Source organism: Peromyscus eremicus, chromosome 11 (assembly GCF_949786415.1).
Source record: "Peromyscus eremicus chromosome 11, PerEre_H2_v1, whole genome shotgun sequence".
NCBI classification, from domain to species: domain Eukaryota; kingdom Metazoa; phylum Chordata; class Mammalia; order Rodentia; family Cricetidae; genus Peromyscus; species Peromyscus eremicus.
In genome coordinates this window covers 36,129,414-36,153,414 of record NC_081427.1, presented here as the reverse complement: position 1 = coordinate 36,153,414, position 24,001 = coordinate 36,129,414, and the positions used below count along the sequence as shown (strand labels likewise).

At 38.3% G+C, this 24,001-nt stretch overlaps 1 protein-coding gene across 1 annotated transcript in view; it reads right to left on the bottom strand.

Moving 5' to 3' along the window:
- Positions 1–5,741: 5,741 nt before the first annotated feature.
- Positions 5,742–24,001, bottom strand: part of Parp8 (poly(ADP-ribose) polymerase family member 8) — a 186,472-nt gene continuing 168,212 nt past the window's right edge. Inside the window, exons 23-27 of the mRNA XM_059276249.1 lie at positions 23,253–23,322; positions 20,361–20,434; positions 19,155–19,224; positions 18,288–18,372; positions 5,742–10,190 (exon numbers count right to left, since the gene is read on the bottom strand). Of these exons, the coding sequence (XP_059132232.1) occupies positions 10,088–10,190; positions 18,288–18,372; positions 19,155–19,224; positions 20,361–20,434; positions 23,253–23,322 (402 nt within the window). The 3' untranslated portion in view covers positions 5,742–10,087. The remainder of the gene's footprint in view (positions 10,191–18,287; positions 18,373–19,154; positions 19,225–20,360; positions 20,435–23,252; positions 23,323–24,001) is intronic.

Sequence of the window (24,001 nt, the reverse complement as noted above, 5' to 3'; positions counted from 1 at the left end):
CAAGAAGCATTCAAGTACTTGAAGCAGCATGAATTCAGACTTGAACTATGGGTATATTTGCACCAGGCAACAACTTAAAGAACTTTTCAAGAATAACCTACAGAAATTTAAATCACGCTAAGGCTGCTGTACAACTGAAGTTGAAAATTAGCTTTGCTGTAACTTACAACTATTAAATAGACATTGAGAAGTCAACCAGGAAACACATGAAGAATGGAAATGTTGCCAATTATATAGCTGCAAAATTAAGTTGGATGCCAGAGTAGTATGTGTAATAAAATTGAGATTTGTTGTAACTTATAGCTTGTCAGAAGAAAGCAATTCCTGTGGAAGCACACTTAATTACCCACTGACTTGTAATTATAGATGTGTTAATTCCATTACTCATTTATTTTTATTGATAGATTAGTAGTATAAAGTATCCCACTTTCTTGTATGTCAAGCAGTTAATGACCTATAAATGAACTCTTAAATATGTCAGGGATGTACATTATTTAAGGCAATTATTTAGCAAAGCAATGATCCTTCCATTATGCAAATTACTATCATTAAATTATAAACGTGTAAGTATCTGATTTTGTGTTTTGTTCTAGGTCCTCAAAATGACCTTTAAGTTTGGGTTTTTTTAATGTATAGTTAATATGAAAATATTTCTTCAAGAATGACAGAGTCAGTAGATGCTTCCAGTCTGTAGATTCCTGTATTTTTTGTACAGTAATAGAGCTGGAGGAAGAGATAATGCTGATGATAAGGATGATGATGATGATAGATAACTTTGTTGTATTTCCCCCAATGGCAATTTATTTAGACCTATAAATACAATAATTTATATCAATTAGAATATCTATTCTAAATACTTTCAATTCTGCCACTTATTATGAAAACTACCTCTAGCAGATGGACATTTGTAATTTTATATAGTATATGTGTGACCAAGTAGCAAAGTACAATAAAAAATCTGCTTCTGGGGCTGGAGAGATGGCTCAGTGACTAAGAGCACTGGCTGTTCTTCCAGAGGTTCCCCAGGTTCAACTCCCAGGACTCTCAAGACAGCACACAACTGTAACTCCAGTTCCAGAGGATCCCATCCCCTCTTGTGGCCCACAAGGGCAAGAGGTACACAAATGGTTCACAGACATACATTAAGGCAAAACATCCATACATATAAAATAAATTTAAAAATTACAAAAAAAGCACCTGGGTATGTATTTATATCTATGCAACTTCCATCTACATACATATATATGTACACACACACACACACACACACACATATATACAATTTTTCCTGTCTCTGTTGAGCTTTGAAATCCTATGATTCAAATACCAAGTAAACATCTCTTTTTGATTGTTAAGGACACTTGAAACTAACCACTGTCCCTACACACACACACACACACACACACACACACACACACACACACACACACATATATATATGACATATCATAAAAACAGGAGGGGAACTGTTGGGAGGATATGGGGGAAGAAAGGGGACCACCATGAGAAGGGGGTACACAAGAGCATGTAACAAGGGATGGAATATGAAGAAAGTACAATGAAATATATAGATGAAAATATCATAACAAAAATGATTTTTTGTATATTAATGAAAAAAATAATAAAATAAAAAGTAATCTGAGCCTGGTGGTCACGGGGAAAGAAGCAGGTGAGCTGAGAAAGATGAGGTGTGAGGATCCTGGGAGATATACAGGGGTTATCTAGTGAGAATATGAAAGAAGGTTTTAGAAGAAATGAAAACACATTCATCGTCAACAGAAGTTGGAGATAAAAACTGGAGCCCACTACCTATGGTGAAACACCTTACACAGCCTTGGTGTGGTTGGAGGGTCTTGTTCCTACCTCTACTGAATGTACCAGGCAGGCTCTGCTGACTCCCCATGGAAGGCCTTACCTTCTTGTAGGAGGGAATAGGGGGTGAGTTGAGGAGGGTGGAGGAGCAGGAGAAGGGAAGAGTGGGAACCATGCAGCCCCGGTGCAGAAAGGTATAAGAGAAGCTGGAAGGAAGCAAGGGTAAGATCCTCAATGGCCATGTGTAGGAAGTTGGTGAGAGAGATTGAAGGTTTTTGGACAGAGGACTCACAGAATGAGACTTAGATTTTAGAAGATCACCCTAGCTTAGGTGTTAGGAAAAAGCAGACAATTAGGAAGCTCTAGGTACCTATTGAGCTGGAATTCATACCATAGCAGGAAGGTCTAATGTGTGCTATGTCAACTGTTCAGTTGCTCCATCTGAGTAATATGAGACTTCAGGGACCATCTGCAGAATATGAATATTACTCATGTGTTGAGTTTATTCCTGGCAGATGGCAGTGGATTCCATCATGCAGAGCTATTTGGAGGGCATCTGGATAACTCACATAAAACTTAACAAACGAAGTTACAAATACCACTTAAGATAATTGAGTACACAGTCAACACACAAAAGGGAAATTAGCAGGGCATGAGAATTAATTGGATGCTAGAATTGAATAAAATAATAGTGAGTTGATCTGTCTTCAGACCATTTCTTGGTGCACTGGTAAATGGACAAAAGGAGGAAAAGAACGGTGAGGAGCAGGGAGAGTGGTTAGTTTCAAGTGTCCTTGAACAGTCAAAAAGAGATGTTTGCTTGGTGGTATTTGAATCATAGGATTTTGAAGCTCAACAGAGACAGGGAAAATTGCATATTTAGTACTTATCAGATTACAGGGGTATCAAATATTATTAATGGACCAGCCTTAATAATATTCTTCTCTGGGGCCCAGAAGAGAAACTACGAATGGCGAGAATTACTTTTGGGAAATGAATCTAAGTATACCATGCTCTTTGCCCATTTACTTTATTCCTCTATGACAAAATTCTATCTATACAGCTTCAGCTTGGTCCTCACTTTCAGCTCCTCTCTGTGCCTATTTCTCCTGTCCTCATAGTTTTAGTACGCTCCTGTGCTTTTGACCCCATCTTCATCCTCTGTTCCTTCATCCTGCATCTTTCTCTCCTTGCTCCTTACTCTTGGCTCTAAGAAAACTCTACACACACACACACACACACACACACACACACACACACACACACACACCATGCACCACATGCCACACATCACACATACAAAGCTACACACCACACATACAATCTGATAAATCTTAGAAGTTCTAAATCATATTAGGGCATCATAATACTTGCTAAACTGTTACCGCCATTATCTTACCCATCTCAGTATTTATAAAGCTGTTTTATAGATGAAAGGGAGATTCATTCTTAAATGTTCCCATGTGGCTCCCTTCTTCCTCTTCACATGGCTGCATATGCATTCACAGAATTTGACCCCATAGACGCCATCCCTAGGCCACATATATTCTCAGTCCTCTCTGAACACTTCTACCTTTTCTTTCCTTGGCCTCCATTACAATCAGATTTACTACAGCTGATTTCCAACATTTCCTTTTGTCCTTAACTTCTTTTTCAGAAACCCTTTATGAATAACTCCTGCTAGCGTGCTTTCAAATCTCTGCTGTCATGATGTCACGCATCCAAGGACAATTTTTCACACTGCCGATTACACTGAGGTATAATGCCTTTCAAACTCCCTAGACTAAAATCCAATCTAGCTCATGCATTCATGTTCCACATTTCCCTAATAGTGCTTTTACAGCAATCAAAACTCTGTTCGCTGATTCTTCCCACGAGTCCACTATAATTGTTATTTTGCTATAATCTGCTTTGTCAACATCATATCTTATCAATAACAAATGTAGTTTATTGGGAGAAGCTTAATGGGGAGACTCATCATATAGGACATGATGCTTAGAGCAAGGACACCCATCCATGTATTTCATAATTTCGTTGAAGAAAAAATCTGAACACCTGTGTGAATCCGTGTCTTAAGTTATAAACTGCCACCTAAAGTTAATTCTGGCTGATAAACAAATATTTATGACACAAAAAGCATACAAACTATAAGCTATTGACATCTTTTGTATCTTCAAAAATGCCGTGTCCTCTTTGGTAAATTATAAGTAATTTCTGTCTGTATCAAAGGACTAACATTTGGGAACAGAAGCAGAAGTCAAATAATATTCAGCCAATTTTCAGTGAACCTTACATAAAACATCCCATGTAAGCTTTTAAAAACAAGAAGGCTTTTTATCAGACTAGCCAGTGATCATTTCAAGAGCAGGGCAGCCGAGAACTAGTAAAAGTAAATGAACTGACTATAGAATTGAGAGCCACACTCTGGAATAGCTCCTATGAAGAGAAAGGCAAGCAAATGTTGGAGGGACTGAAAGATCCATAAGTTCTCCAGGGTCATCAAATAAAAAACACATTAGCGAAAATTTAAAGACTCAACAAAATTGAGGCACATCTAACATGTATCTGTTATCTGCAAAAAGGCAAAGGTGTCTTGATTTCACCTGCCTAGGAATTTGTCAAAAGTCTCATGGATCTGGACAGCCCCAAGGCTGGAGTGAGTACTAGACTATGTATGAGAACTGTGAAAGTGTTCAATCCAGTAAGTGGATAATACTGTATTCATTGTACCAATTTAAAAATTCAAAACACCAATTGGACTGTAGATTTCTCTTCATGTAATGTAAACTTTTTTCAAAGACTTCTGTAGGGTCACCCAAGACTTTCACTTCTTTCTGTGTATCTTCCCTCAAGGTATACTTTTCCTTTTCCTGATGTTTAAGACTTGAGTATAGGACAGGAGACTGTGTATCAGGTACCCTTGTGGGTCTTTTGTGTTATTTTCCTCACTGCTCCGCTATAAATCTGCTCTTTCCCCAACAGCACTGTTATTTGACTTTTCCATTCAGCATCATTAGGCCTGTGCTATTCTTGAATTATTCCCAAACCTGTTATAGTTTCACAAATATATTAAAGCTCTCCCATCCTTACACTTGAACACCAACCTGCATATGGCAATGTTTTCAACTGTTTCTAGAGGTAATGAAACTAACTCGACTAAATAGAAACCTGCTGTTTAAAAAGTTTCTCAATTATAAATGTACCACAAGCAAAAAATCATTTTATGAGGAGACTATAAACAGGTACTCATTACACTTTTTTTAGAGGGCCATATTAATCTCTCATTCAGTCAATAAGGTGGTTTACAAAAAATGATGCTTTAAAATCTTGTGTGCTTGCTTCTGCAGTACATATGCTAAAAATCTTCTTGTAACTAAACATAGTGTCTCACGGTCAGTAATTCCAGCATTGAGGAGGCTGGGGCAGATGAACTTCTATAAATTCTGGGCCAGCCTGGGTTACATACTTGAGTCTTTGGCCGGCTTAGGTGTAGGAATGAAACCCTGTCTCACTTCCCTTCCCATCCTCTCTCAAATAATTTTGCAGTGATTTAATCTGTCTACAAAAAATAATCATTCAACTGAATTGCTTCTGATGATATTAAATACATACATTATGACAGAAGCACATAAAACGTCTAAAAACCTCATTTCAACACTGTACTTGTGTATCAGAACTGGTCTAGAATCTGAAGCTGCAACAGCAGTCTCATGTCCAATTACACTCATTGCAACTATATTGGGAATAATGATAAGAGCTTTTTCCTTTTCTTTCCCCCCTTTTTTTTAAAAATAAATTTTAATCCAAAAGGGCAACATCATTTTTAGAGTTTGTTGAAATCATCCAATATGCAGTCCTTAGAAGCAAGATTTACCAACAAGAGTAATTAGGGTCTTCCCCAGGCTTTAACATAGTGCCCACATATACACTTGTTGAACAAATTCAGATTTATTGAAAGTCAACATTTACAGTGGCTACAATGTTAGAACTATTACAAAGCAGGATAAAAGAGGCTGAAGTAGCAATAGAAAGCAAGTGCAATAAAAAGTGAATAGAGAAAATATTTGGCCTTAGTGATCTCTTGGCAGTATTTACAGTATGTACATATTGTTAAATAGTGATAATAACTCTAAGGCACCAAAGGCTAAATAGCAGGTTGCAATCCTATTCTGTGCACAAAAGTCAAGAAATGTATTGTAAAGGTTGTATAGTCAAAGAAACATAGGCATACCTTAACGTTTACATAAAGGAGTGGCTGCAGTTTTTAAAATCTCAAATGATACATTAAATATTGGGCAGATGAAAGAGACTGTTTTTACAACATTAAATTTTGTTGACTATGTAAATAAGCACTACTTCTTACTGACTGGCTGGTAAATGTGTAATGTACTCTATTCTTCAACACAGCTTTTTCACACTCATGGATATGTTTTGTCTACAAACTACTTGAAACACTTTTGACCTACAAAAACTTAGTCTATATTTCATAGTGTGTACAAAATTCCCAAGAAAAACTTACTGGGTAATAATATACATCAAATTCATATATGAGCTGACACAAATTTAGTAGGCATTAATTGCCAAAGTATTTGAATATTCAGGTTGTCATTCTGGCACAGCAGCTGCATTTATTTTGTTGTTGTTTTGCTCTTTAAACTCTTTAACTCTTTAGTGTGGCAACTGCTTGTGAGTCTTATGTGAATGGGCATGAAACTGGCCCATAAAGAAAATGAACCTTGCAGTGAACTAATTAACTTCTAATTATGCCACTCAAACCCTTCTAATAACTTGTTTCAGTGTTAACTGTGTCATTAATCTCTGTGACACAATTGCCTACGTTACAGAGTGGGGAAGCAGTTGGTAATGTCTGTGTCTACCATGGTCTTAACTGTTGAATTATTTGATGACTTCCGTTTGTAAAACTGCCTTTGCTCCTTATTCTGAAAAGCAGTTTGCCTTGACAAGCAGTCTCTCCTTAGTGCTGAGGTAGTGTTGAAATGAAGAATCCAGCAGGACAATAGACTATTATGTTTCTTTAATGTGCTTCAAATGCTACCGTGAAATCTTTATTTATTTGGGTGAGAGATGATCCAAGGTTGAGTGGCCCTTTAGAATATTAAATTACTATGTGATGAAAGTTGTGGATGAGTTTGTCCTGAATGATGGCTGAAATCACATGTCCTGAAGCAAGTTATGATTAATGAAATGTTATTATATAAAGTACTGCTAAAATTCTTCAAGCGCTATTAATTTAAAAATTATATACTTCCATATTAAATGCGCATTTCTTCCAGTAGAGGAGAGGAAAACTGGGGGATTTCTACTGCAAATTCTTAAAAATTTCCAAGCAGGAACATTCATAGCAATTCAAATTCATGTCCTACAGTAGTTCACAGAAACTCTAAGGATATGGCACCCTTAAAATTCAAGTTTAAATTTAAAAAAATCTCCAAACCCAACATCTGACTGAGATTAACTAGCAGCATAACTCACCCCGGGCACACCACATGGTTCACTCTACAATACTGTATTATTTATGAATCATTACACTTTCCTCTTCTTAAATTTCCAGTCATTTCATCTCCTTTTTGCAGTGAAAGAGGCAGAATTCTTCCCAATGAAATGTTCCATAAAATCAGCAATGCAGGAAAGAATGGACCCAACAGTAAGTGTCTTCATACTCTACTTCAAGAATGAAGTTTGCTTAGTGAAGTCATATCAAGTAGCAATGAAAGAAGAACTAGTATCACTGGCATAAAAGGCAATGGATGAATTTCCAATGATTATTAAAATGCAACGCTATCTCAAATGTCTAGAATCATCAAATAATAATATCAGAATGGGTGACTGAGCCATAGGATGATAATGGTGTTTGAATCTCTTAAAGAACTGCTTGAGTTTTGGAAGTAGGATATTCACTTACTAATGGTATTAGTAGAAATTAGATCCTTTAGAAATACAAGCGTTTTCATTAGGGTATCATAGCAGTCCCAATTTCAAAAGTTTAATAAAAGTTTTACCCTCTTTAGAATATGTGCTTATAAAAGTTCTGATGCAGTTTTTGGAAACTAATTCTGGTAAAGTAATACAACTTGATGATCATTATAAGACAGCTCATTTAATTGTCTTAAAATGCCTATCACTACGTTGTATTTAGTGGGTATTAAACTAACATTAACTTTTCTACTTGGATAGGCAAATTTCTTGTACTCTTAAATTGGCAGTAGAAGTTTTTCATGCCAGTTTTCTCTCCTCTAAATCATCTCCCTTGAGTACAAGCATAGGTTACCCTTCAGATTCTAGTACTGCATTCTTTACAGATCACCCAACTATTAAGTAAAGCCATAAATGATCAGATTAGTGGCTTTGCAATTAGGCTACGAAGCATTCTACAGCCTTTCTGGAGGTACCTTACCAATGGCCTAATAGGAGGTGATCCCAAGACATCCCCCCCTTTTAAATTCAGGAATTATATCTTTATATTTTTATCATATGTAGAATGTCCCACAAAATTAAATCTTTTTGTTGTTGTTGCCTAGAAAATATCTCAAAATATTGTTACAGTGACTTCAGAGGTCTGCTAGAAAGAAGTAATGGTATTCGCATCTCACATAAGTCTTCAAATACCTTGTCAATGAACACTCAATATAGGTTCTATTAGGCTAATGTTACTCCATAGCTCAGAGGCGTAAGTCAGAACAGAGTGATGCTTCTTTAAGCAGACACTATTAAATTCATTAGAATCTTAACCTCTTCAATTCTGTATCTTATAGAAGTAGTAGCATTTCAATTATTTACAACATAAGAAAAACAAATGATCAGTAAAATCTCCCTGAACTGTAACCCCTGACAACATGCATGACCCATCTCTCACCTTTTATGCCAAAGGAAATAAACACGCAAGTTATTATACCACACTTGCAAATGATGACGCATTTGTATTTTTTTTCTGTCTACATAAAATCAGATATGAGCCTTCATTCAGGTTTAAATAGAGTGGCAGACTCACTAATTAAACTGCTTTCATGAATGGCCTGATTCCAATGACATCCATTATGTAGCAAAATAAACACTGTCAGTTAAAACTTGAAATGCCTATGACTCTAAGACTCAAAGAAACAGAAAGGATTTGATGAGCACATGACTCTCGATAAAGAACTGCTAAAAGCTGGGGCGAGTTTTTTCTATAAGCTTGTGTTCTTTTAATGTAAAAGAAGCTTCAAAGTTTATCTTCCTTCTCAATATGAAAAAAATAAGCAGAGGTAGCAGATGAAAAATATAAAAATACAGATATGGTACAAATAAACTCCATTGGAAGAAATAAAAAATGTGCACTTTCTGTTTGTTAATTCTATGCCCACCCCCCTTTTAAACTGCACGAGTAGGTAAATACAGACTTAAGACATCTGGAACATTGCTTTTTCGAGCTGACTTTCAGATAACATTTTAAATTAGCTATATTAACCAATGGGATGTTTCTTCAAACTAACTGGGAAAAAATGGGTCTGCGAATACGTGTGTGTGTGTGTGTGTGTGTGTGTGTGTGTGTGTGTGTGTATGTTTAAATGAACTATAGTAAATTTGGCTCATATCATAGTTTATGTCCAAATTTACTGCTTATTGTGATTTTTGTTCATTAAAACAGCATGGTGAAGCTATCCATCTGCTGTCAAAATACACATGTGATCATGCACACATATGCATAATCACATGCAATCTACAGACAAGTGTGCTGCATGCCTTTTGGCATGGCACTGCCTCTGAATCTAACTGTTGTTTTATAAAGAGAAACATGAGAACAGGAATATCCCTCCCACAGCATTTGAATGCGTGTGTGACTCATACTGAGCACATCACAAGACACTGTACTCATTGCAGACTGTCCGGTAGATTTCGAAGCCATTATAAAACGACCTCAACCCTATTTCAGTACCCTAAAATAGCAGTACATAATATCAAATGTCCAATTAAAGAATTTAATATAAAAATATCAGCACAAAACTGTTTTTTCAATCTGTTTATTGTGTATGCAACCCAAACTTGAGTTTAAGTGCTGTTTAATGTTTATTACTAGATTCCATAATCCTACAATTGGTAAATCTTATACCATTTTACGTATTTAATGAAATATTTAGAAATACTAAGAAAAGAAAATCAGTATTCAAAGGGTTAATTTTGTTTATAATAACAATAAATTATTTTTTGTCATCTTCTTCAGTTCAAAATCCAGCTTTGAACCCGAGGAAGCTTTCAAATCCTGTTAAGCGGTGGGACTCTAGCCAGTAGCAGTCTGATTACCAATTACTCGGAGTATCTCTTTGTGAATGCCTCCTTCTTGCGTGTTGATATTAGCATCTCCCACCTGGCCGTCTTCATAGCTACAACAGAAGCAGAAACAGGAAACATGGACAAAGATGCCAGTGTTTGTATGGCTTCAAAATGCTGTTGGATTCCTAAAAGTAACCCAAGGACACCAAAAACACAGGCTAACGTTTTTAGTAGTATCTAATGTGTGTTCAAGATGAAACTTGGCATAGTCGGTTCTTTTATGCCATGCCTTAATGTATTCCCTTCCCTCCATTTCGATGTTAAGTGCTTCGTCCCACATAAAACATTGCCAGACTTGTAAGGACACCCCAGTATCCTTTTCCCAACAGCTGCTATGACATCAACTGCAAAACACTCTACCCCCTTCACCTTTCTTGGGTTCTGGACATCTTCACTCCACTGGTGTCTCAGCTATCCCCTCCCAGCTGGTTGCACTGGCTTCACAGTCTAGCCCTGTTTCCTTGCCATTCCCGCAGCCTAACTAGTGCTTTACAAGGAAAACTCCGGTTTTCCGTCTTAACCAGCAACTTGTTTTCTTTCATCTGTCATGTATTTTTATGTATGCTGGTGCTTCACATAAGACTGCAAGCCTGCTAAGTTCAGCCTAGCAGCAAAAGTGAACACACGATACTAAAGGACGGCAATTGCTCAGTGCTTGAGAAAGAAATAATTACATCTTAGATAATTCATTTTCTCAAATAAGCTGACTTAGGCAATAAGAATTTCCAAAGAGCAAATTTTCAAACTCGAAATGATAATATTCAGAGTGAAATAGGTGATGAATTAATTTTGTGACATAAAAAAGGCTTCAAGAAAGAAGCTGCAGAGAAGCGGTAATTACTTCAAAATAGATAACCAGGGGCATAAGCACAGTGTCTCAGAGATTAATGCACACCTCTGTCTTTTCCTCACCATACTTAAATTCTCCTGAGACAGCACGAGGTGGGAAAATAAAACACTGACACACAGAACAGGAACTTAGCTCATTACACAATCCACTGCTTAAACACCAAGTGATGAGTCCACTTGAATTCAGTCCAAGGTCCAAGGCTGGGGTTGGTCCAGGATATTGATAGACTTGGTTAATTCTTACCATACAATTTTACTATTTTAGATACAACTTGCCCTGTTTCCTCCATCCCCGTGGTGTAACAGTACTGTAAAATGGGAACTCTTAAAATGCATGGTACATAGTCCAAACACTAATATTTTCTCAGGAAGTCAAACAGTAAATGCCACATTAGGAATCAGGAAATATGGGGACCGGTGCAATGGCTAAGCAGTAAGAACATTCGCTGCTCGTGCAGAAGACTCGGGTTTGGATCCCAGGGTCCACGTCAAGCGGCTCACAACCACCTACGTCTAACTTCACTTCCAGGAAATACGACACCCTCTGACCTGTGAGGACACCTGCATGCACATGGTACACATAAGCTCATATATGCACATACATATACACATACATAAAATAAATAAATCTATTTTAAAAAGGAATTAGAAAACGTGTTACAGTTGTTCAAACTAAATCAGATGTTTGGGGGCAGATTTTATAAAGATATACTGTAAACAAAACATATTATCCTACAATTAAGAAAAGAAAGAAGATTAACGGGAGGGGGAGGGGGACAAGAAAGTGTAAGGGATGGAATACAATTAAAATGCATTATGTACATGTATGAAATGTCATAATAAAATTAGTTATGCTAATAGAAACACTAAAAAACCATATTAACCTGGTTTTTCTATGAACACAACGATATGTCCATATTTATTAAAAGGAGGAGGCAGGTTGCCTGGCACATAGGCAGACTAACTTTTACCAAGACAGACTAACTTTCCATGATTTGGATCTGAAGAGTATGAGGCCGAGAGAAAGAGAGTGGAATGCACACAGAGAAAACCATCCTGCCAGGAGAGAGAAGGCAGAGTGGCAGGTCTCAACTTTGCCAGTGGTTGCGACTTTCCAACTTTAGATTCCAAGATTTAGATTAGATTTAGATTACTGCCTCCACATAATTTAAAACTGTCTCATCCAGGTTGGCTTCTTCTTTTATAGCTTTGGTACACGCCCGACACCTACTGCATTCTATGCAATCTGGACTTTCACTTAGCCTAACTGATAACTGACGTGCAGCTTACACACTATTATCTCTGCTCTGCGCAATGCGAAATGGACCTGTAAATAGAAATTGTTGATAAATCATTATAATCATTTCTCCTTTTTGGCTCAACTGTCTACATTTTCCCTCCTGACCTTAATGTTCTACTTAAATCATGAAAATTCTGCCTGGGCCTCCTGGTTGATGCACTCAGGTGATGTAATCTCCTCTGAGTAAAATATGTAACATATAGCATATAGCTCATCACTCTATTGCTTGCTCACTTCTCTCTCTCTCTCTCTCTCTCTCTCTCTCTCTCTCTCTCTCTCTCTCTCTCTCTCTCTCTCTCTCTCTCTCTCTGTCTCTCTCAGCTACATTGTTTCATTCCTGAGCTAGCTAGCTTCTGATTATTATTTTGAATCTCTTTGCCTCTTCTTCCTCAGTCTCTCAGCTCAATGATTTCCAGCACACAATGAATTCCAGTTCCTCTTCTCCTGGATATATCAAACTCCCTCAACTCTTTCAGCCTTTCCCAAATTTTAACTACCATCCACATGTTGATTCCTAGAACTTCAACTCAATACTTTCAATCCTTGCATCGTTTTCTGATACAGTTTTCCATAGACATCACTGATGTGATACATTTAAAACATCATAGTTACATATAATCTCTTCATTGAAATAGATCACTCAGTATTTTGTAGATGCCTTTAAACAATAAGTATACTACCTGCTTCTGTGTAAGACATCTGTGATGTGGTGCCCATGCACGAAAAGAACTTCACAAGGGGAAGAAACAGAGAGACAGTATGTATATGATAGATGGATGGATGGATGGATGGATGGATGGATGGATGAATGGATGATCCCACAGTGGCGAGGCAGGGGTGAGCCAGTATGGGAAAACAGAGACAGTGTGCAACTCTAAAGTTGAATTCAGATGTGACTTCTGACAAGGAAGCTAGAGAAGGTGGAAAACACTAAGGTTTACTTTGAAGAAAAGGGACTGGAAATGTAGCTACGGGTTTGAGCATTTGCTTAGCATGCAAATGTCTTAGGGCTTCAAGAGCAGAATGATGTTTCTCCCTTTTCTGTCCTAAATTTCTGCACACCAAACTTGAATCATCAGTGTAAAAAACACAATAGTTAATATATCTGTCATTATACAACATTGGTTTTGAGAACAATGAAATTAGAAGCAAGGGGAACAAGGAGCTTTCTAACGAATTCTGTGGGAGACAGTGAGAGATCTATAGCAATTCAAGTATCGATAGGGGAAAATGGTAAAAAGACAAAACTTAGGAGCAGGCGAATACAGCGAAGAAGGGAAAGGCCACGGAAAACCACAGCTCAGCTTTTTATGTCTGATATATGAAATTCTGCATACATAAGAGACATTGAGGTGTTACAAAGGGGATTTTAAATAATGGGTTCCACTTGGTATATATTGATTTTTTTAAAGGTATTGTAGGATGTTTGAGAGTAAATAGTCACTGAGCAGTTAAAGTGCAGGTCTTCACTCTCTCCTACCGGACAAACACCGGGTAGCAAAGACAAAAGGACATACGTGGTAAGTGCTGCAAAGATGGAGAGCAAGAGAGAAGGCCATGCGGAAAAACAGATAATACAACATAAATATGCCCTGCTCGTTACCCGGGTCCCACAAAGCAGAAGCACCAAGAAGCCTCTGGAAGGAGGAAAACATGAAGGAAGACTTGGACGAGGAGTGAGAATGAGACACACAGGTGTGAGAGAGCTGAGGACAGAACCTAAAGAACGGAACCTCCACCGTGAGAAGCGCAGCATACAGTTGGGAGTGTGAAGCTTGGCACCCCGAGGTATGAAAGCAGCAGCACAAGTGGGGCTCTGCCGCTGCACACCAGCCTCCCCTCCCCTTATAGTGCGCGGCACTGCAGAATAAGAGAGGGTGAGAGATCAGGGTGTGAGGCACTGAGACTCTCACAGTAAGTGGCGGCTGCCATGGACGCCAAGAAACTGCCAGGGCGGCTTACAGCTTGGAAAGCGATCTGGCTGGAGACAGACTGGGTTTAGGGTACATTAGAGACGGAGCAGAGTTCCTCGACCCTATCAGTATTTATGATGTGCACAGGGATGCCTTCACTGGCAAAGGCGGTGTTCTGCCTTCCAATTTTGTAAGTAAATTGTTTCCTGTGGATGTCTCAAGTTGAACTGCAGATGTCTACAAACTCATAACTAAAGAGGATGTTTATTTTACCTGATGGTCATTACAAATTTTTTTATTTTATACACTCTTCTTGTATGTGCCAAAAGCATTTCAAACTTTTTAAAACTATATCAAAACCATATGTAATCCCTGCACTTGGGAAGCTGAGGCAGGAGGATCATTATGGATTACGCAGTGAGACCCTGTCTCATGAAAGAAAAAAAGTTACTGACTGTACATCAGATACAAAGTGCTTCCGGGATGTGGAGCAGAAAAAAGACAAGGGAAGGGAATTTTGCTCCAAGGCTTTTATTCAATCTGAGGATAAATGAGCTAAATTTTAAGAGTAAGTTCTGCCATGCGCCACAGGAACACCAAGACACCATGGTCTTCTAGTCCAATTTTCTAAAAATGTTACAGAAGTGGAGATAGTTGAACTACACCGTAGAAGACAAAATGGACTAAAGAGGAAATCCTGAAATTTATGCAGGACTGAGATCTGCTTGGTCCAAGAACATGGCATGTCTGGCCCCATTTTCTGCAGAGAAAAATGTTTTATGGGATCTTTACCACTGTTGTGCTTGTGAACTTGCTAAAATGTTTTCAGAAACAGGGGTGGGTACATACTCTGCATTTATTTACTAATCACAGTACCTGGATCATCCCCAGACAGCTCCACCTTGGGATGGAGGAAGCATCAGAGCATCAAGCACAGGCTCTCATTACCAGACCAGTAGGATTTGCCATCCTGCTCCAAATCTTTCTTGGTCCCCACACAGCTTAGGAAGAGGGCCTCCTCCCACCCTTCATGGCCATTTCCTGTGCAGTGATGGAACCTGGGGGAGCCCACACCTGGCCATCTGTCAGATCAACTAACCATCCTTGATTTTATTATTTTATCCTACTTATGAAAAATTACAATAGTAAATTTCCCTCTCTATCTCTAGAAACCCTCTTGGTCATTATGAGATAACCTATTAGGTCTAGCATGGTACAGATTTATTATCCCAAACTCAGAGGACTGAAATAGGATGATTGGTGGGAGCTTGAGACCAGCCTGCGCTACACAGTGAGTGAGATGCACGACTGAGGAAAAAAAAAAGGAAAGAAGAGAGGATGACACTCACTGAGTGTTTGGTCTTTGCTTCAGCCCATCCTATGGCCCCTTTGAAGTCAGCTCTCTCATTTCTACACGTAACAGGTCTCAGTGTGCTTGCACACGTGTCCAAGGTTGGTGGGAAATCAAGCTTTATAATTTTTACAACTAGAAATGGGCTGGGATCTGGTCATAACATCTAAATATCTACATTTTGCCTAAAATATTTGTTCTTAGTTGATTCATTCAGGGATTTCCTAAATAACAGTTTTCAAACTTCTACCTCTCCTCCCAAAAGCAGTCCAGTCCTTTCAGTTTTATTTTAATACCTCGTTACTCACCAGTCTATTCCCTGGTGTCCCTTTTTTACACACCCATTTGTTCCCTGGAGTGTCCCTTGTTACACACCAGTCTATTCTCTAGAGTGTCCCTTGTTACACACCAGTCTATCCTCTAGCGTGTCGTGTCCCTTTTTACACACCAGTCTATTCCCTAGTGTCCTGTTGTTACACACCTGTCTACTCCCTAGAGTGTCCCTTTGTTACACACCTGTCTGTTCCCTAGAGTGTCCCTTTTACTCTTCTGTGTTGCTGAGATGCTGGCGAGATGAGATGCTGGAGTGATTTTTTTAATAAGACACCAAATGACTATATTGTGATCACCATAGTTCTGGGAAATCGGAGTAGCATGGAAATTGTCTTAATTTTCAGCATTTTCATCTACTCCTTTCAGGAAATGCATATTAACTTACATCCTCATCATGAGGCAAAGCTCCTAACATCAGTGACCACACAATGTAAAACAACAAACATACAAAAAACATTAAAAAAATAAAAATAAGAGAGACTGTTTTTGCCTAATGGTTGATTTCATTCTCATCAACTTAACTCTTTCCCTGGAAGCTACACTCCTAAGAGAGGCACATCACAAGGACCCTGTGGTTGTGTCCTATATAAAGGAAGAGACTAAAAGCTGTAATTAGAAGTACAATAATGACTGAATACATTCTCTCTCTGGTGTGTTCTGATTTTATCAGTCTTACCTAATGAGTCTCGTCTACTGAGGGTGTAAAGAAAAAGAGTGACATCTCATTTGTGTTTACAAAGCAATCAAAATTATCTTAATGAAAACTCCCCTTTGTACTATTTTGAAAGCACCTGGGTACACCGGGTTCATCAGATGGTTTTTTCCTCTCTATTCACTTCTATGGAGAACAGGCACTCTCTTCTCCCATAATTAGTCCCTTATACATATTTTATGTATTGCTTAAGAAAATATTTTTAAAAAGACATATTGGATATTGAACTACTTAGGTATATAAAGCTATTATGTTCAATAAGTAGGTATTTTTGTAAGCTAAAAAAAAAAGATTACACAAAAGACCTGAAGTTATGTTTTTATCGACATCTGAAGCCCATCAATAAGGTAATTTTGTAATTACTTTCCAGAAGGCCAAACTTCTAGGAATGGATAATAATCAACTAGCCAAGAAAGAAGAGAAGAGTGTTTTAGGAGCTTTGCAGTAGAGACCTACATTGGCTTCACTGAGTCTCAGTATAATCTTATAAGGGGATGCACACTGACAGCTTCCCTAGTAGCCCACAGGTGGATCCTCAGAGTCCTTCTCTGACGTCATTCAACCCTCAGAGGTTGATCTGCATGGACTTCAGCCTTGTGCTCTACTGGCCTCCACTTTGAGCAGGGTTTGGTCAGGTGGATTTGGGCAGGACTGCCTCCTGTCTCAGCCACCTGGACCTGAGGCTGTGTAACAATCCTACTGCTATGAGATCCTGATGCCCCACAGCTACACCTCTGCAAATCGTCTAATTGTGAGTAATGAAAGGACCATGTTCTTTGTGAGCCATCTGCTTGCTGTTGAGACTAACTGATACAGGTAGGCATACTGTCCTCATTTTGCTGACAAAGCTTTGAGAGGTTATGCAACTTGCTGATTGTTCTTTCTAATTTCTGTTGAGTTGGAATTCAAACAACCTGATAAAAACAGGAGTCCCGGCTGCCATACCCACTGCTGTGAAACCTATAGCTGGTAAGTAAATGCCGTAAGAAAATTCAGTTTCCATAGAATCTGTCACAGTGAACAAGCTGGCCTCATGTTGAAGGATAAACACAAAACATAAAGCGTTCTGTGGACCTATAATAGATTGTACCAATTTTGATGCCATCCTTTTGACATGCTTATAAAATAACCCAGATCACTTTTTCACCTTGTTTTTTAGAGACTCACGAACTACAAAACCAATTAACTCAGTTCTTTCCAGCAATCCCTTCTGTGCCAGGTCAGGGAAGAGGTATAGCCAGACAGGGGAAGTGGGGCTGCAGGGGCAGAGATGGAATGAAAAGTCAGATTGGCTTACTGCAGCTGTTGATTTGGAACGAAAACAACGCTTTTCTACTTGTGTGCCAACACACACGCAGACCAACATACAGTGCCTTGCCAGCACATATTATAGGAAGCGTACATGAATTTTTATAGAATATTTTCATTACTGCTTTCTCTGTCCCCAGTTGTAAAGTATTTCACTATTAAGGATATATGGATGGTTAGAAATCGTGTTTTCCTCTAGTTCTTCCAAATTAACAGATGTAACCATCACTTTCCTAAACAAGCTTATTGAAATGGAACAATCATTAGACTCATAAGCGTTTCAATTACTCGTTTGTTATATTTGGCAGCTAAAGTGAACAAATAACACTGAAGTCACTGTTTTATATATAGAAAAATAAGTAATGCACAAATGTGACTTACACAAAAAAGAATCGTGTACAGACATGATCCGTGTTCGGGACAACCCATATCTCTCCATGTTTGTGCAGGTCAGGTGACGTGATCACTGTAAGTGGAGATAAAATTAAAGAGCTATTTAATTCTAAAGGAATAGAAATCCATTATTACTAACTACCTTCCTTCTCTCTGAAATCTAAAAGCAAAAATAGCTGTCCAAATGAACATAACCATACCAGTCATCAATAAATGTAAATAAATTTTTTAAAAAAGGCCACTTCACAACTAAAGAAATCATTTGACTGTTATCAGAAACACACAGGTCCTGACGTAATGCCAACAGCAAGCTATTGTCACACGTAACATTCAGGTGTTGAAAACTTGAGACAGACTAGTGGCTGTGGACAGTTATAGCACAAAGAAAAGGTGACTTGTAGCCAGTCAGATTTCAGAACAAGAATGAAGAATACGATCTCGAAAACCACCTCTCAGTCTGTCTACACTGAGTTCAGAACGAAATTCCTTCACTGGAGGAAGGGAATAGGCTATTGCGTTATCTTCACAGTGCTTGGCTCATTCAAGGCTTTCATTATCACACACACACAGTCCAGCCCCAACTTAAAGAGGAAACAGCACAGTAACCAGCAAGAACTGCACTCTGCAAGTTGAGTTACATCCAGGAAATCTACCAGAAATAATATGGTGCCGTTTAAACCCACGCCCACTCTGCACTTTGGTTTTAACCTCTGCAATCTCAATTGGGCTCATTTCCCACAGTGCCTACTGAGATGGTCTTAAGGAACAATACTTCACTAGTCCACCACAAGCACTCCGTAAATACTCTTCAGTTCGGTAATGAAAAGCCAGGATGTATGAGGCCCAGGCACTCACCTTCACATAAGGCTATGCATTTCAAGTTACGGCTTTGCAGGAACTGGGATTGCTGTCCCTTTTTCTGAGACTAAATCATAAAACAATTTAAAAATTACAGTAAAAATGGGATCTTCTAGTAAACATCAACAATAAGTGTTTGTCATTAAAAAGCAAGAGTAACTAAGACGGTTGCATAGGCTATCTACCAATATCTATGTATTCTTTTAATATCCATCTGTTTTTGTTACAACCTTTACTTTACGCAAATATAATCATTATCAAATTACTTATAAAGCTAGTGAACTGAAACAAGGGTAAAATAGAGCTCAGTGGTCTCAGAACATACAACTAGAATTCAAAGTTAGGTTAACTGATGAGGCTGGCAAGTTTCCATTAAGGCAAACAGAATGAAACCTGCATGATCTTTTCAAACATTAAGACCAACCACCCCAGATTATGCAACCATCAAAACCAACCCACGTTTATAGCAACATTTACTGAGTCACAGAGATTTCAAAAGCACCTCATGCAGAAGCTGAGTTCCCATTCAGATATTGATGAGCTAAGTTCATCATTCATCAGATGGTTTTTAGTTTGCCCAGGGTAGTCTTTTTTCTCTATAAGAGCCTGAGATTTGCCCTCACTCTGTCCTGAATGTTCTTTCTCTCAGAGTCACATGGCTCATGACCTCTCCATCTCTAATACTATACTCAAAGGTTATCTGCTCAGAGTATTTCCTCCTGATCACATCATTCACTCTGGTATTAGCTCCCACACTATAGCATTATTAAACATCTCTTACTGTGAGGTATCTTTCTTTGTCACTTAGTTGCTTTAAGCATGTTGGTAGTGTTTATGTACTCCCAGTAGAACAGGAATAGTAATCTGGTTTTATTCCCTCGATTGTAGGATAGACTCTGGTAATATAATGGGAGACCAGGATATGTATGTGTGCGTGCGTGCGTGCGTGCGTGCGTGCGTGCGTGTGTGTGTGTGTGCGCATGCACATGCATGTGTGCATGCATGCATATGCATACTCATGAATGTATATTATTACCCACAAGCTATGTAGTCTTTGCATTTAGAGTGATTTGAATCTTTATGAGAAATGACCACTTGAAGCAATTCTTTTGGCTTAATAATCCTGAGTATTTATCGACATCCGGCTGTCTAATGAGGCGTCAATTCACTAATCATGTGCAGTTTTGTGAGCGGCCACAGCACCTGTGATGCGTTGCTGCTTTTACTACTTGAAGCTGGCTCGTCCTTGGTTGACACCTTCTGCTTCTTGTTCATCCCTGAAAGAACACCAGCACAATAGGAACTCAGAAATACAGCTGATTGAAGCAACTGAAAGTACAATCCATCTACATTAAAAGTGGTACTGTGGCCAGAAGCAGAATCACATCAAGCCAGAGACAGTTCTAACAGGCTCACCAGGGAACAGCTGCTTGTGCCCCAGACCCTGGAGTGGATGCTCTGCAGGTCTGGGAAATCTCAGAAGAGTTAGGGAGTAGGAATCTCTGTTTGTTCTTGGCATTAAAAATGGGGATAGAAAATTCTCTGGTATACACTAGAATTAGAAAATTCTGAAAAGTTGATTTAAAAATGTTTAGTTAATTAGAATTAATTTTCACCCTTATTGTCTGCTGAGTACAGGAAAAGATAACAGTGGGAAATGCGGACAGAAGCAAAGAGATATTTCACCATGGTGTGGTAAACTACCAATATACACTCACTTCTTTGTAGAAATACAATGTTTCTAACTCAAAGAACTCTATGCTCTTTTGCCTATGCTAAATCATAAATCATAGCTCTTGCTCTATTAAAGTCATGATATGATATCCTATTGTGAAATATTTTAGAAAAACCAAGCCAATATATATTTCACTGTAGAATATGCAGAACTAAATCAATGAGAGTGCTCAAAGTACAACTAAACTAACAGAACCTAACTAAACACCAGAAACTAAAAAAATTCTTTCGTTTCAATAAAAATCTTGGTGGTAGAAGCAACGATGCTCAACAATTTGCAAAGTATGGTCCTGGCAGAGAACTGCGTGCAGGGCTGTTTCACTGTCTAGGCTCTGTGTTTTCAAACCTCAAAAGCAACCACAACTTCATCTATTTCTGGAGATTTTTACACCTCTGCTCCCTGCCCCAATCTAAGCTATGAACAGAATTCAGGGCCTCTATTACCAAGCTATATTCCAAGTCCTTGATTCCTACTTTAAAAAATATATGAAGAGCCCTTCAGATTCTGATAAATGCTATGGACTCTCTCCAAGATAAATACACACACAGAGAGACAGACTTTCACATCCATTCACAGTCTGTACCTAATCCTCCTCCCAACTCTTTCCATGAATCCATCTAAGGAACAGATATACCAGGATAAAGGGTAGTGTTTGATTTTTGTTGTCATTTTTATTATCTATGCTGATGATGTAGTATTTTTTCTAAAAAACATTTAGCTTTTTTTTCTTGTACTGTTTTAAGTCTGATTTTAATTATTTTACATGACCTATCTTAATGCTTTTTTCCTTCTTATATTTATTGTTAGTGTTCTGTTGATATCTTCCTATAACAGTGTTTCTTAACTTACATGCTCTGTTACAGTGTAACCTGTCATTCCCTCATCAACAGGCATCAACAGAGACAGTGGAAAGCCTTGTAATGGCTTTGACTATGTGTACAGGCAGCTGCCGACCCCATGTGACTTAAAAAACAAGATCAGAGCTGGGCGGTGGTGGCGCATGCCTTTAATCCCAGCACTCGGGAGGCAGAGCCAGGCGGATCTCTGTGAGTTCGAGGCCAGCCTGGGCTACCAAGTGAGTTCCAGGAAAGGCGCAAAGCTACACAGAGAAACCCTGTCTGGAAAAATCAAAAAAAAAAAAAAAAAAAGAAACAAGATCAGAAGTGCTCACACAAAAGCTGCCTGATGCTATTAGCACTCTGGAAAAGTCTAGGATCAATGCTCTTGGGTTCACCAAATTCCATCAGCTACATCTAGGGACTTGGATGTCAGTTCCGACGAATTCCCACCTACCAAGTGTCTGGCCTGAAGTCAGGCTATCTTAGACCAACAGAACAACCCGTCCACCAACTGTGTGCTACAAAGTGGATGCTTTGAGACACAGAAAAATCACATGACAAACAGATTCACTAGATTCCTGATCCAAAGACTCTATGGACATAATGAAGGGGTTGCTTTCCCTTATATTTAAGTCAACTTGTGACATAACAGTAGTTATGTGGTAACATCTATACCTATTCTGCCTACTTAGGATTCTTCATTTATATTTCTAGTTCCATTTTTTTTTGCTATCTTGTAATCCTCTAAAAATGTACATATTCTTTCCATCAGCATTTTATTGTCTTTTCTATCATGATATTTCTAAGTAAGAGCTATTTATAAGTATTCCAATTTTACTTCACCCCTAAAAAGTGACTCTTTGTAGTTGAATTTGCATGAACCCTGGTTAATGAATGGACAGATGGGCCAGGTTAATTGTCTCCTAGTAAATAGATTTGCCCAAGTATTTCTCACAATGCAGAGATACTAAGATTTAGCATTCAGGAACCATGTGTACAACATCCCCTGGAACTGTGCAGTGTGATCATGCAATACACACACACACCACACACACACACACACACACACACACACACACACACACACACATACGTCACTGCTGTAGAAGTAGTTAAAGGTGAAAGGAAAATGAATCAAATACTGAAATTTTAGGACAAAAGAGAAATTGTCATTTCCTTTTAAAAAAATTCTGTGTTATTTGAATCTGTTTACCAAGTATTTATTACCATATAGTTAAAATTTTTAAAATGTAAAGGCATACTAATCATAAGTTCCACTGCCCAAAGAATTTTTCAATGCCAATAAATGGGAGATCATTCTTTGCATGTTTTATATTTATTTCATAGGCTCCCTACAGCATATGCTTTCAGTTTACCTCCATCATCCCCCATCTCATTATAATATTAGCAAGAAATGTTGGACATTATGACTAGTGTTAAATGGGTTTAATATAAATATATCTAATCTATTCCAGTCATGAAAGTGGTAACATTGAGATTAGAAGTGACACATGGGATTACCTGAGTAACCAAATGATATGCTTGACATTGGACTAAGATAGATCCCGCTCCCATACATCGCACCGTGGAGCTATTTCAGATACAAGAGAGAGAAAGATGTCAGTCAGTGGTCTGAATTAATAGCCTACAGAAGAAGGTAACTGGTTTCATGTTGGAACATTAAGTCTTATAAAAATGATAGCACACTTATGCTGGGTCTCATGTGAAAACAATACTACTATTATGTTTGGAATGAGTTGACAAAAAAAAATGTCAAGAAAAAGAGCCAAAGAATGTACTTCGTTCTGTCAATAATAAAGAGAGTCCCTTATTACAAAGGACTATAGTCAGTTCTTCTTTTAATGAATCTAAAATTCTAAAAACCAGACTTGCTGAAGAGCATGGAAAGGCATTGTTATGAACACTCACAAGCCACAATGTGAACAACGTATCAACTCCAGTTTATTATGTAATTCATCTGCTATTCCACCCTTCTACTTTTTCAAGTTAAAATGAGCTTCAGCTGGGCGGTGGTGGCGCACGCCTTTAATCCCAGCACTCGGGAGGTAGAGCCAGGCGGATCTCTGTGAGTTCGAGGCCAGCCTGGACTACCAAGTGAGTTCCAGGAAAGGCGCAAAGCTACACAGAGAAACCCTGTCTCGAAAAACCAAAAAAAAAAAAAATGAGCTTCATTATTTGAAACAATTCGAGTGGTCTAAAGAAACCACTCAGAACATCTGAAGTTCTTTTTTTCTCACGTCTATGCTCTA